The sequence below is a fragment of the Gossypium raimondii genome, chromosome 6 (assembly GCF_025698545.1).
Source record: "Gossypium raimondii isolate GPD5lz chromosome 6, ASM2569854v1, whole genome shotgun sequence".
Classification (NCBI taxonomy): domain Eukaryota; kingdom Viridiplantae; phylum Streptophyta; class Magnoliopsida; order Malvales; family Malvaceae; genus Gossypium; species Gossypium raimondii.
The window spans coordinates 56293462-56308087 of NC_068570.1; the positions used below are offsets into that span (position 1 = coordinate 56293462).

General features: G+C 30.0%; 2 protein-coding genes and 1 long non-coding RNA gene across 3 annotated transcripts; 2 read left to right on the top strand and 1 right to left on the bottom strand.

Annotated features, from left to right (window-relative positions):
• Nucleotides 1–2019: 2019 nt before the first annotated feature.
• LOC128041853 (uncharacterized) lies at nt 2020–3524 on the top strand (the record flags this gene model as incomplete). Its single annotated transcript, XM_052632381.1, has 1 exon — nt 2020–3524. A coding segment is annotated over one exon (951 nt), but the record flags the coding sequence as incomplete, so codon positions are not given.
• Nucleotides 3525–4981: 1457 nt separating this feature from the next.
• Nucleotides 4982–7183, top strand: LOC105772131 (uncharacterized). The gene is made up of 3 exons (XM_052632098.1): nt 4982–5443; nt 5673–6129; nt 6234–7183. The coding sequence occupies exons 1-3, from the start codon at nt 4982–4984 to the stop codon at nt 7181–7183; spliced, it is 1869 nt and encodes a 622-aa protein (XP_052488058.1).
• A 4592-nt stretch (nt 7184–11775) lies between these two features.
• LOC128041912 (uncharacterized) lies at nt 11776–13615 on the bottom strand. Its single transcript, XR_008196980.1, has 2 exons — nt 13431–13615; nt 11776–13189 (listed from the first exon to the last, which is right to left on the bottom strand). It is a non-coding gene; the product is annotated as an uncharacterized LOC128041912 (long non-coding RNA).
• Nucleotides 13616–14626: the final 1011 nt, after the last annotated feature.

A 14626-nucleotide genomic window follows, 5' to 3' on the forward strand; every position in this document is an offset into this window, starting at 1 on the left:
TCATATGTGATCTATTTGGCTAATAAGTCCATTAAAAATAATAAAATATACAAATATGAATCACTAACTCTAATGGGAAATTTAAACTCATTATTAGAAAAAAATTGTACTACCTTAACAATGTGTCTAGGACTGACTCGTATAAACAATAAACAAGTAAATTTGGAGAAGACGAACACAAATATTTTAAGTACTAGATCTGTGAACTCTCTTGCTACTCTCTCGTGGTTCGCCTTGCATTCAATCATTTGGTGGAACCTATTCGAATCACAGGTAAGTTACCCGGGTTTTATCTAGAACTCGGACTGATGATCACTGATGTATAGCACATTCTATTATTGTTCTTATTAATTTAAGAGTTATAGAATAATAATTTTAAGTATGGTTAATACTGGATCAATAAATATGGTTTTGAGTGTTTTTCCAAAACTTATAAACCATATACATATTTTCTTGGAAAACTTGAAATGAATATTTGGATTATTTCAAAACTTAAGTATTTTGAAATAAATAAGTTATTATTATAAACAATGAAATTTTTATTATTTGTTTTACGTTTGTTTTATTATTTATTTTCCGAGTTCATGATTATCTTCCTCAAGAATGTCGTTTTGATGTTTAAACCCACGTTCTTTGTTTAAGAGTACAGTGTATCTTATCATTACACCCTACACTTGTTGGTATGATATACTTAAATAACTAATTGTAATTCTATAATAAAATAAATATTAATTTTAAGAAACATATTTAAATTTGAAATATTCGATTTATATTATATTTTTTAACTTACTAAATCCATATATTAATCATATAATCAATAGAGATTTAATTCATACGTTTGATGCATTATTTCTTTTTAACTATGATATAAAAGTAATATATATATATAAACATATTATATTATTTTTGTTTAACCGTTAAAGTTAACTGTCAATCGTTAAAGAGTAACGGTAACTATTTTTAAAGGTTGTTTTCACCACGTGGCACACGAGGATTGTGCTATGCAGCAAAATATGATATTTTATATTAAAATAATACAAATATATACAAATTTAAAATATTATAAATTTATAAAAATATATAAAAGTACAAAAAAATAAAAACATATTATAAATGAAATAAAATATATAAATTATTAAAATTGCCAAAATTAATAATTATTAAAATAACAAAAAGTAAATGTAAATTACAAAAAATTAAAATTATGAAAAATATTTAAAAATATAGGAAATTATTAAAATTGTTCTTAAAATTTACAAAATATTATAAAAAATTAAATTTTGAAAAGAAGAAGAAGAAGAAATCATTAGTCGTAAATATTTAAAATATAGAAAACAATTAAAATTGTTAGTAAAATTTACAAAATATTATAAATAAAATTGAATTTTGAAAAAGAAGAAGTCGTAACTATTTAAGTTGCTTCCTTCTTAATTTTAATTAGCAAAAGTAAAAACATTTGGAATAATTAAGTGACTTAAATAAAAACTTTAAAATAATTCAATAATCATATTATAATTTTTAAAATTGAAAGATCTAAACCGACTAATAATTTATATATAATAATAGAAAATTTATTCTATAATTTAATTAAGAAATAAAATAAAAGGGTTTATTGATGAAGTGTTAACAAAGTATAAAGAATTATATACCAAACTTGTTTGAAAGGAATACTACTTTCATTAAATAAAATAAAATGCTTTTGCGTGAAAACAACAAAATTGAAATTTGAAGAAATCATGAGTCCTAACTCTTTCTTAATAGTTTGTTACAAAAAAGGATTGATATGAAAGAGAAGATCTTTTGTATTAAATATGAATTGCAATGCCTTCCACCATCTTCACCCTTCTTTTCTTTCTTTACTTCCTCTTTCTACCTTCTCTTTTTCTCTCTTTCCTTTCTTCTGCCTTTCTTTCATTGCTACCATCTCTTCATCTTTTTCATTTCTCACAACCACACTAATTAATCCAGATGAAGAACGAGAATGAGAATGAGAATGAGAGTCAAGACGAGTCAATGTAACAGATTCAGCATCCTTTTCATCGGCAACATCCCTTGGTGTTAGTGGCAGAGCAAAGCAATGAAGGTCTCAAAGCTCACTGCGATGGATGTGGGGAACTGCTTTCAGCTCCATGCTTCACTTGTATTCATTGCAATTATCACCTTCACAAGCAATGTGCAGAGGCACCCCTTTACATTCCTAATCACCCTCTCCATCCCCGGCACTCAGACTATGGTCTTTTTCTTCGACAAAGGCCACTTCCTCATAATAACCTGGTATATGGTTGTGCATTATGCAAGGAAAAACGTAACATGTTTTTTTATCAATGTAGAATTAATTGGCGGTGTTCTTTTTCCATTGATATCAAATGTGCTCAATTATCTTCTTCATTTAAGTTTAGCCAACTGTCCAAACATGACATCCACAAACATCCATTGACCTTCATAGATGTACCCAAAAGATTTAACTGCTCCTGGTGTCATGAACCATTGACAGATGCTATATATCTTTGTCCTGACTGTCCATTCATCATTCACAAGAAATGCCTTGATGAGTTACCCACTGAAATTGATCACCCTACACATCACTTACACCCTCTTATTCTTAACCGTAGTGATAGTGATTACTTGTGCAACCTATGCCAAAAGCAACATTCCGGACCTTTTTACGATTGTTCTCTTTGCCATTTTAACATCAATGCTGAATGTGCTTGGCTGAGGTCCATTGTTGAAGATAAAAGCTGTCATCAGCACCCACTCACCTTATTTTGGAGACAAGACTCATTCATTTGTGATGCATGTGGCACTGAAGGAAATTATATTTCTTACATATGTTCTACATGCTGCACCACAGTCCATAAGAAATGCATTTCACTCCCACGCATTATCAAATTTTCTCGACATGATCACTGCATTTTCTTCAAACACGAGAGCTTACAAGGCATGATTGCAAGATTTGTTTCAATGAAGTAAAACTAGATCGTGGGAGTTACTCTTGTAGGAAGCCAGGTTGCAATTACGTTGTCCATGTGAATTGTGTCTTAGAGTATGAAAAGTTGTACAAGGTAATTGAGGAAGAAAAGCAATGTGAGGAGCTTGAAGAAAAATCTATGCAGTCTTCCATCATTCGTGTTATTGAGGTGAATGAAGCTGGGGAAGCTACAAAGATTTAACATTTCAGTCATCAACATTGCTTGGTGTTAGCAGACAAGAAGGAGGAGGAAATTGATAGAAAATGTGATGGGTGCATGCTGCCTATCTCAAATATTTTCTATTATTGTTCAGAATGCCCATTTTTTCTTCATAAAACCTGTGCTGAATTACCAATAAGCAAGCAACATCGGTTTCATCAAAGCAATGCCACCCTCAATTTCCACAGCTTCATGAAATGTTACTTTTGCAGTCAATATTCTAGTGGTTTCTTCTATAGAATTAGAGGATATATGTACATGTGCTTAAGGTGTGCTAAAGTTTCTGATATCATTGAATGTGAAGGACACCAACACTTTCTCTTTTTTGATTTCAAATGCAATGAGGAATGTAATGATTTTGGCGAAAGGTGTCGGAATGGTGCATTCAGATGTGGAAAGTGCAGATTTGCTTTGGATTTTGGATGCTTAACATTACCACATTCAGCTCTTCACAAAATTGATGAACACAAGCTAAAGCTTACTTATCATGATGATAAGGAGCAAAGTTATTGTGATATTTGTGAGCAATATAGAGATCCAAGCCTTTGGTATTATTCTTGTTCAATCTGTGATACTTTTGCTCATCCCAAATGTGTTTTTGGACAATTTCCATTTCTAAAGGATGGGACCATAATTCCTTCTCATTTATATTTCAATCATCATCACCATGGTCTTAAATTTTTTAGGAAGGTCGAGGGCTTCCCTGAATGCTTTAAGTGTGGTAAGTTTTGTCAAGAAGAAATTTTCAAATGTAAAGAGTCTACATGCAACTATATTGTCCATTGCAAATGTCTGGATTTCTACATTTAAAGCTTTGTGGTAAGTACTTTAGATGATTAAAGAGCTATTGTTTTCTTTTAAATCATCAATGCAATTAATTGTTTTTATTTCATGATTTTGTTTTCATTATTAACATCGGTTTTAATTGTCTTGATGGCTACAGATGTGCTTTGCTCAAATGGAAAGCACTAGAGGTTTTATCTGATCCAAAGAGTTCACAAATGATTTGACATTTCATTCCTACTTCTTCGATGAAGGATGCTCAAATTTTAAGTGTATTTTGATTTAAGTGTTGGTTTGTTTAAAATTTGTTTGGGTTTGTATGATTTGAACTCATTATTACTTTGGGATTCACCTATATATGATATATTTGAGTTTGTAAAATTTGATTTCAGTATGATGTTGTGATTTATTGGATTTGAATTATGAAAATTAATAATTATTTGAATTATTTATTTCGCAATGTTAATTAATTATTTTACCCCATATATAATGAAACTTTTGGAAGCCACACATTTCCTTCATGCTACATGCTTTTCTCTGCATATATTTATTTGACAAATATAATGATATAAAGTTTTGAATACAATAATATAAAAGGAAGTTACTGAAATTATGTAAATATGAAGCTGAATTGAGTTCAATCTCAACTAATTCCAATATTTGGCCCAATTGGACATCTTAATTTCAAAATTTTAAATAAACAACTAAAATAATTTTTTTATAAAGTTCATGAGGTTGATGGCAGCATATGATGAGTGGTAAGTATTTCTTAATAGTTTGTTACAAAATAAAAAAAGGAATGATATGAAAGAGAAGATAGTTGGCATCTTTTCTTTTTTATTTTATTCAATATGAATTGCAATGCCTTCCACCTTCTTCACCCTTCTTTTCTTTCTTTACTTCCTACCCATCTCTTTTTCACTCTTTCCTTTCTTCATCCTTTGCCTTTCTTTCATTCCTATCATCTCCTTCTTCTTTTTCATTTCTCACAACCACACTAATTAATCGAGATGAAGAACGAGAATGAGAGTGCAAGTGTGAGTGAGAATGAGAATGAGAGTGAAAGTGTGAGTGAGAATAAGAATGAGAGTGAGAATGAGATTGAGAATGAGAGTGTGAGTGAGAGTGAGAATAAGAGCGAGAATGAGTTTGAGAATGAGAGTATGAGTGAGGGTGAGAGTGAGAGTGAGAATGAGAGTGTGAGCGAGAATGTGAATGAGATTCAGCATCCTTGTCATCCGCAACATCCCTTGGTGTTAGTGGCAGAGCAAAGCAATGAAGGTCTCAAAGCTCACTGCGATGGATGTGGGGAACTGCTTTCAGTTCCATGCTTCACTTGTATTCATTGCAATTATCACCTTCACAAGCAATGTGCAGAGGCACCCCTTGAAATTCCAAATCACCCTCTACATCCTGAGCACTCAGGCGTAGGTCTTTTTCTTCGACAAAGGCCACACGTTAATGATGACCTGGTATATGGTTGTGCATTATGCAAGGAAAAACGTAACATGTTTTTTTATGAATGTCATTGGTGTTATTTTTCCATTGACATCAAATGTGCTCAATTATCTTCTTCATTTAAGTTTAGCCAACTGTCCAAACATGACATCCACAAACACCCATTGACCTTCATAGAAAGTCCCATGGCCATAGATGTATTCAAAAGATTCAGCTGCTCCTGGTGTCATGAACCTTTGACAGATGCTATATATCTTTGTCCTGATTGTCCATTCATCATTCACAAGAAATGCATTGATGAGTTACCCACTGAAATTGATCACCTTACACATCGCTTACACCCTCTTATTCTTAACCGTAGTGATAGTGATTACTTGTGCAACCCATGCCAAAAGCAACATTCCGGACCTTTTTACAGTTGTTCTCTTTGCCATTTTAACATCAATGTTGAATGTGCTTGGCCGAGGTCTACTGTTGAAGATAGAAATCGTCATCAGCATCCATTCACCTTACTTAGCAGACAAGATTCGTTCAATTGTGATGCATGTGGCACTGAAGGAAATTATATTTCATATATATGTTCAACATGCAGCCTCATGGTCCATAAGGATTGCACTTCACTCCCACGCATCATCAAGTTTTCTCGACATGATCACAGCATTTTTCACAAACATTTTCTTCAAACATGAGAGCTTACAAGGCATGATTGCAAGATTTGTTTCAATGAAGTAAAACTAGATCGTGAGAGTTACTCTTGTAGGAAGCCAGGTTGCTATTATGTTGTCCATGTAAATTGTGTCTTAGAGCATCGAAGTTTGTACAAGGTAATTGAGGAAGAAAAGCAATGTGAGGAGCTTGAAGAAAAATCTATGCAGTCTGCCATCATTCGTATTATTGAGGTGAATGAAGCTGGGGAAGCTACAAAAATTGAGCATTTTAGTCATCAACATTGCTTGGTGTTAGCAGACAAGATGGAGGAGGAAATTGATAGAAAATGTGATGGGTGCATGCTACCTGTCTCAAATATTTTCTATTATTGTTCAGAATGCCCCTTTTTTCTTCATAAAACCTGTGCTGAATTGCCAATAAGCAAGCAACATTGGTTTCATCAAAGCAATGCCACCCTCAATTTCCACACCTTCACGAAATGTTACTTTTGCAGTCAATATTCTAGTGGTTTCTTCTATAGAATTAGAGGATATATGGACATGTGCTTAAGGTGTGCTAAAGTTGCTGATATCATTGAATGTGAAGGACACCAACACTTTCTCTTTTTTGATTTCAAATGCGAGGAGAAATGTAATGGTTGTGGCAATAGGTGTTGGAATGGTGCATTCAGATGTGGAAAGTGCAGATTTGCTTTGGATTTTGGATGCTTAACATTACCACATTCAGCTCTTCACAAAATTGATGAACACAAGCTAAAGCTTACTTATCATGATGATAAGGAGCAAAGTTATTGTGATATTTGTGAGCAATATAGAGATCCAAGGCTTTGGTATTATTCTTGTTCAATCTGTGATACTTCTGCTCATCCCGAATGTGTTCTTGGAAAATTTCCATTTCTCAATGATGGGGTCACATTTGCTTCTTATGGTTATCACAATCATCATCATGATCTTAATTTTTTTAGGGAGGTCGAGGGCTTCCCTGAATGCTCTTATTGTGGTAAGCTTTGCCAAGAAGAAATTCTCAAGTGTGAAAACTCTACATGCAACTTTATTGTCCACTACAAATGCCGGAGGGGTCACTAAGCCTAAAGCTTTGTGGTAAGTACTCTAAATGATTAAAAAATTATTTTTGTAACACCCCCTAACCCCAAACCGTCGCCGGAATAGAGTTACGAGGCATTACCGGACATATCAGGTAATTTACGATAATTCTTAATTAAATATTAAACACATTAAGATAAAATCATAAAATCATATAATATTTTAGTAATTGACTTCATTCTTTTTTTTTTTTAAATTTCGGCAGCATTTCTGCTTGTTTTTACATAAAACCCCCTGCAATTAAAACCATTTCATTTTCAAATCACAACCAATTCATTTCACATTCTCAATTTCTATTCCAAATACTTTCTAATCAACTTAATCAACATAATATCAATTTAAATTTAACAATATACTAAATTAAATAAATATAGATAAACTTCTTTCATTATAATTCATAAACTTATAATACTAACATTTTCAACCGTTTATATTAAAACATAGTAACCTTTATACATGTCCTATGTACATGCCACATTACCAAGGAAAATTATACATCACCAAAAGTTTGCTGAAGTCGGGTCTGGCTTTGGATGCTGGTTCGGTACTTGACTTCTACAACTGCAAGACGGAAACAACCGTACGCTGAGTATGCATATACTCAGTGGTATCACTATAATTCAATTATCACTACTAATAAACAATTCAACCTTTTTATATTATCAATTAATTAAATATATAATTATCATTCTTATTTCTTTATTTCAAATTTCACTCTTCACATATACTATGTTACTAAATTTAATTTTATCAGTCAATTTATTTCATTTGCCCCTATTAACTCGACTCGGCCTCGGCGGATACACGGATTCCAACCAACACACCAAGATATCAAGATGTCGATAAAGATAACGAGATTCAACACACAAAGTCTTGAACACGTAATAAAGATAAGATAAAGATTCGACACACAAAGTGCCGAAGTCAGTATTGATAAGATAATGATTCGACACACAAAGTGTCGAATCGATGAATAACGATGAGTCGGCACATAAGTGCCTCGATCAAGAAGGCAAGCAAATACCCCATACACTTCCATATCCTATGGCATGCCAACTATATCCGACTAGCCCGACTAGTTAATAGGGTATTTAATTCACTTTTCAAAGATAAATTTCCATCTTAATTCAAGATCAATTATAATTCCTTAATTCAATCGGTTTCACAGTATTACAGTAATTCTTTACTTCAGTAATTTCACAATTCAATGCATTATGCATAACAATATTCAGTATTTTCACAATTCACTCAGTAATCAAGACAATATTCAGTATTCCATAATTCGGTTCAGTATCAGTTTCAATTTCATTACTACATTATAAATTTATTATTTATTAAACATTTACCTTAAAATACTTACCACACATAATTAGCAATTAAACACTTAATAATAATAAAGTTTGAATTATAGTGATACAAACCGTAATTCCCATGTCTATTCCTCGTCCACTTTTTCTTTTCCTTTCCTCGTGGATGCCTCGGGTGCGATATTAGCTACGAAAAGAAATTAAGATAATTTTCATAATCATTAGCACAACACAATTTACTTGCTGAAATTTTTATCTAACTTTTACTTTAATTTCAATTTAATCCTAACTAAATCTATATATTTTTCTTTCTCAATTCATACCTTCTTGCTACTCAATTTCTTGCCAAACTTATATGTAACTATCTAATTTTTATCATATTTTCATAATTTCGAATTTATTTCAATTTAATCCCTAAAATATAAAACTTATAGTTTCTTTTACAATTTAATCCCTTTTCAATTCTAACTTAAAATTCATGCTATTTAATCCCTAATTCATCTCTTTTGTTCAACATAAACTATACTTGAAAACCTATGAACTTACAAAACATCAACTTAATCCCATCAAAACTTTGTTTTAAAGCTTTTAAAACATTAGAATTAAGAGAAAAGGGCTAATTTGACTTACCAAATTAAATTTCAAGCTTCAAAAACCCTATTTTCCCTTTTTTCTTCTTTTTCTTCTTTCTCCCCTGTTTCTCCCCTGTTTCGTCTCTTCTATTCTGTTTCTTTCCTTTCTTTTGCTTTGTTTTTATTTCATTTTATTTCATTTACTTTATATTATATTAATTAATTATAAATATTACAAATGTATGTATTTCATTAGTACACTTGCATTAAATCATTACCATACACTTGTTTCAATCTAACTAACTTATCAAATAAAAATCTCATAATATTATTATTTAATTAACAATTATCTTTTACTAAATTTTCAAGTAAATAAATAAATATAATACACTTGTATTTTATTTTTACCACACACTTGGCAAAATCATAATTTATTATTACCCAAAATCTTATACTAATTATTTAATTACTAAATATCTTTTAATTTAATAATAACTAATAACTAATAATAAATAATAAATATCATTAATTATATAATAAACAAATAAATTCTTAAATTTTATTCCTTTATGCCGCCTCAATCATTTTAAATGGCTTAATTGCTATTTTAGCCCTTTTTACTTTCTTTTAATCTATGATTAGATTTTCACTTCTATTGTAATTTAATCCCTTTTGCTAATTACTCTTAATTGAGCCAAATTCACCTATCTAAAACCTAATTAAACACACAACTAATCTCGTAAGTATTTCTAATAATTATTTATGACTCAGTTTACTAAGACGGAGGCCCGATAATACACACTTTTCTGGTGCCCACGGATTTTGGGTCGTTACAATTTTTCAATCATCAATGTTGTTGATTGCTATTATTTCATGATTTTGTTTTCATTATCAGCATCAGTTCTAATTGTGTTCATGGTTGTAGATGTGATTTATTCAAATGAAAAGCACCAACGGATTTATTTGATCAAAGGAGTTCACAAAGGATTTGGCATTTCATTCCTACTTCTTTGATGAAAGGATGCTCGAATTCTAAGTGTGATTTGGTTTCATTGTTACTTTGGGAGTCATGTATGATTTGTTTGGGTTTGTAAGATTTGAATTATTTCTTATTTAAATTATCTTAATTAATTTAATTATTCTCAACAGTATTGATTTATGGGTTTTAGAAGCCACCAATTTCTAGAATGGACTTTCTACTTTTCAGCTTGGGTTGTCATGTAGAGTTGTAATGTTTTGGGATAAATTTATCATTTAATAAAAAACATGAATGTGGTAAGGAGTTGACTACATTCCGTGATCAATCATCTATCGTTTTAGAGAATACTCGTGACAAGATGATTAATCACTATTGGTAATTTAAAAATATTAAATTTTTAATCATTTATTTAATGAATCTAAATGAATTAGTCGAATTGATTGGATCAATAATTAGTGGTTTGATTAGTTGGATATTAGTCCGATTTTGTAAACTTTAGTGGCATAATAGGTTAGACTTTTCAAATTTTGTTCTTTGTATTGTGACATCTACCTTGCCCTCTAAATTAAAATTTTAATAATAAACTTAATATTTTTTTATTTAGATTTATTTATATAAATATTTTTGAGTTTTTTGTAATGGTAAAATGTATTAAATCTTTCAAAATTGCCGTATAAAAATATTTTTTATAAAATGCTCAAATAAAAGTTATTAAGTTTTAATTCTTCGATATCTTTTCAAGTAGTATTTGATTTAATTATCATTTACTCTTTCAACATTTATTGGACAATTTTAAAAATAAAATTTTATATGAATAATCAAAAGTTTAATCTTAATTTCATTATGTAATTTTATTAAAATATTTTAAAAATTATATATAGCAATAGAAATAGAGAATGATAGAAAATTAGTGAATGCACCCATTTCTAAATTATATACTAAATATTTAACGGCCATGATTAGAATAACTAAATTGAAAAAGAATTAGAGTGACCAAAACATGATAAAATTTATTTTAAAGTGACTATTTTATGTTGTTTAGATTTTAATTCACATTTACAATTGTTTTACAAAAAAAAACCTGCACAATGGAATGCAAACAAAAAGTCGACGGTAATAGTTATAACAAAAACATTTTGAATAATTAAGTGACTTAAATAAAATTTTAAAATAATTCAATAATTATTTTATAATTTTTAAAGTTGAAAGATCTAAACTGACTAATAATTTAATAAATTTCAACCTACTTTTTCCTAAAAAAATTATCCTCTAAACACAAGCTCTCATGGTCAATAATTTTAGAATTTGATCAAATCAATCACCAATTCTTGATTTCATCAAATCTATCAATACAATTCATATATATATATATATATATATATGAAAAGCATATCTGAGGAAATGCATACAATAAAATCATAACTATAGTTCAATGGTGTGATTCTTGATTATATTAAGGTTTCCTACCAATTATTTTGGAATTTTCTTATTTCTTATTTCAACCCCACATCCCTCTTTGAATATATATATATATATATATATATATATATATATATAATACAATAAAAATAAATTAATTAATAAATTTTAAGTATGATAACAAAAACTTGAATTAATACAGTTAGCCAGGTTCTCTCATTTTGATCTCTTGTCTAATCATATCCGACGATCGTAAACCACTCATATTTGGACATGAATATAAGAATACAATTCACATAACTTAGGAACACGATGAATGAAATATATTCATATCCAACATATCGAATATTCGACACTCACTCCCTAATACAAAGCTACTAACATTTAACATAGGATTACATAGAGAGAGTTGCATGATTACACAAAGATAAGCAAAGATCCCACAAGTCTCCAGTGAAAGGGTACGTTAATCGGACGACTCTACAGATACATGAAAATCTACTTGCTCTCAGAATACAAATGCTTAAAGCTACTAGCTATCCCCTCTAAATCACACCCTTACTAAACCGAGAATATAACCTCACCAAGCACAACTCCATTTGGAAGATAACGATTGTCGCCGGTTCCAACATCAAATAGCCCGGATTCTCATGTTGCCAGCTTTCAACCCTGCACGTTAAACAATGCCGGAATTCGACTCGTTCGCCTCTTCCATTTGGCTAAGCTTTTCTCCTGCTAGCATCAAACCTCAAAAGCACATTTTTCTACTTATTCCATGTTAACATCTTTATTGTTCAGACAAACTAATTCCAGGATTGAAACTAACCGATTGGGGTTACTAAGGAAACCGAGTCCTCGGTCTTCCCCTTCCCCTTTTCTTGACAGGATACGAAGGAGCCGGTTTTTGTCCTTGATTAACATGTGTACCCATCGGTGAAACATTTTGGCCATTGGAAGTTTCAGCTGTAAATGGCCGAACCGGGGCAGGAGTTGGATTGATATCGTTTTGGTTAGGGTTAGGATTTGGGTTTGATCCACTAAATGGGAAAAATGGCGAAAACCCAGACGGGAAAGGTCCGTTAGGAGGAACGCAAACAAACGGAGGACCCTCGGATGGCTCCGGGAATATAGGAACCAAGGTTCGCACTGGTTTTACATCCAAAACTTCAGATTTATTGATTGAATTTGGATGAACGGTGTTTCCACCCATCACTCCTTCCATTTCAAACGAAAATCAAGTCTTTCAACCACAAAATTTATGCAGTAACCCTAAAGCCCCAATGTGAACCAAAATTACAGCAATATTAGTCCTTTGAACCTTTTTCTTCAAAACCATGAAAAACCCATATAAGTGTCCTCCATCTTGACTTGTTTATGCACTAAACAAAGCTCCTATGTGACCCAAAATTACACAAAGATCAGCACTTTGAACCCAAAATTCTCTCCCCTCTTTTTCTCTTCAAAACCCGTAAAAACCCACTTCAATTCTTCACCTGTTTATGAACTAAACCACAAAAATTACAGAAAGATAAGCCCTTTGAACCACAAATTTCCCCTATCCTCGTCAAAACCCGGAAATACCCACTTCAATTTTCACCATTCTTGACTTGTTTAAGCACTAAACCAAGCTCTTATGTGAACCCAAAAAATTTCCCCTTTTTCTTTCCTTCAAAACCAGGAAATACCCATTCAGCAGCACTGAATCAATGTCCTATGTGGAAAAAAATATTACAGAAAAAAAAAAGAAATCAAATCTTTAAAATAAAACATTTCTTACAAACAAGAAAAATACCCATTCATTTTTCACGATTCCTGACCCTTTTTATGCCAAAAATAATAAATAAACAGAAAGTGTGAAGACAAAGAGATCTAGGGTTCTATCTTGAAAAAGGAAGCAATTATTATATATTTTTTAGCATAAAATATTAACACGAAATGGAATTGATGTTTACCTGAAGAAGAAGAAAAGCAAGAAAGCGAAGAACAGTGGACCGCCTTTGAGGTGTTGATAGATGGGATTTGGGGTGCTTAAAAGCTTTGTTCTAAGAATATATATATATATATATATTCTAAGAATATATATATATATATATATATATATATTATTTTATATTTTTTCGTTCTCCTTCAGAATAAATAAAGAGATAAATATACCTACCCATGTGGGTGAAAATGAAATATACATATACATATATATATATATATATACACATTAAGTTTTTTCCATGTTAAATGGAATTATGTGGTGTAAAATTTTGAAAATATTTTTTTAAAATATTATATTTTAAAATAATAAATAAAAATGAAATAGTATTTTTTAACGAATGATTATTTTATTATTTTATTTTTATATTTTAAATTTAATTATTAATATCATTAAAGTTTATTTATTAAATTTACTAGTGAGAATTTTTTTATCATCTAACCGGAAAGTTACAAAATGATCATATAACTATTAGTAAATTTTTTATCACTTAATTTTAAAAATTACGAAATGATTACATAACTATTCAATTTTATCTTTTTATTAGTGACAACTTTTAAAATTGATATAATAATAATTTTAACCCTTAATATTTATAAATTATGTCGATTTAGTCTTAATTATAAAAATTTTAACTCTAAACATTAACACATTATGTAATTTGATCTTTTTCCATGATTTTATTTTTCTTTGTGACATTAAAGGTTACTTTTAAAAGAATGTGAAAAGATAAAAAATTATAATCTTGAATTTTAGAGTTTTTTTGTATATTTTCAATTAAATTTAACTAATAAATTTATTTTTTAGCTTTTAGATGAAATAGCTACTACAAAATAAAATCTCTAAAGAGACCAAATCGACAATATGTAAATGTTGAGGCAAAATTTTAAAATTAAAATTACGTTGACACATTGTATGAATATTGAGGTTAAAATTATTATTATATCAATTTTAAAAGGATTACCCTGAAAACAAGCTTACTAATATTTGAATTATTACTTATCTAGTTTACTAAAAGGTAAAATTATAAATAAATATGAATTTAATAGAATTTTTTAATAAAGTTTACATTTTAAAATTTAAAAATAGAAAGACTGAATTTTGAATATAAAAATATATTTAAACCTGGAAAAGTCAAGATTTAGGTGAAAGTTTGGAGATTTA

Excerpts from the sequence above, each read along its gene's own strand:
- LOC105772131 (XM_052632098.1), top strand. The coding sequence starts at position 4,982 with ATGAAGAACGAGAATGAGAGTGCAAGTGTGAGTGAGAATGAGAATGAG. Across the intron at positions 5,444-5,672 it reads CACACGTTAATGATGACCTG|ATGCTATATATCTTTGTCCT; the intron begins GTATATGGTTGT and ends AACCTTTGACAG. Across the intron at positions 6,130-6,233 it reads CAAACATGAGAGCTTACAAG|AGCATCGAAGTTTGTACAAG; the intron begins GCATGATTGCAA and ends ATTGTGTCTTAG.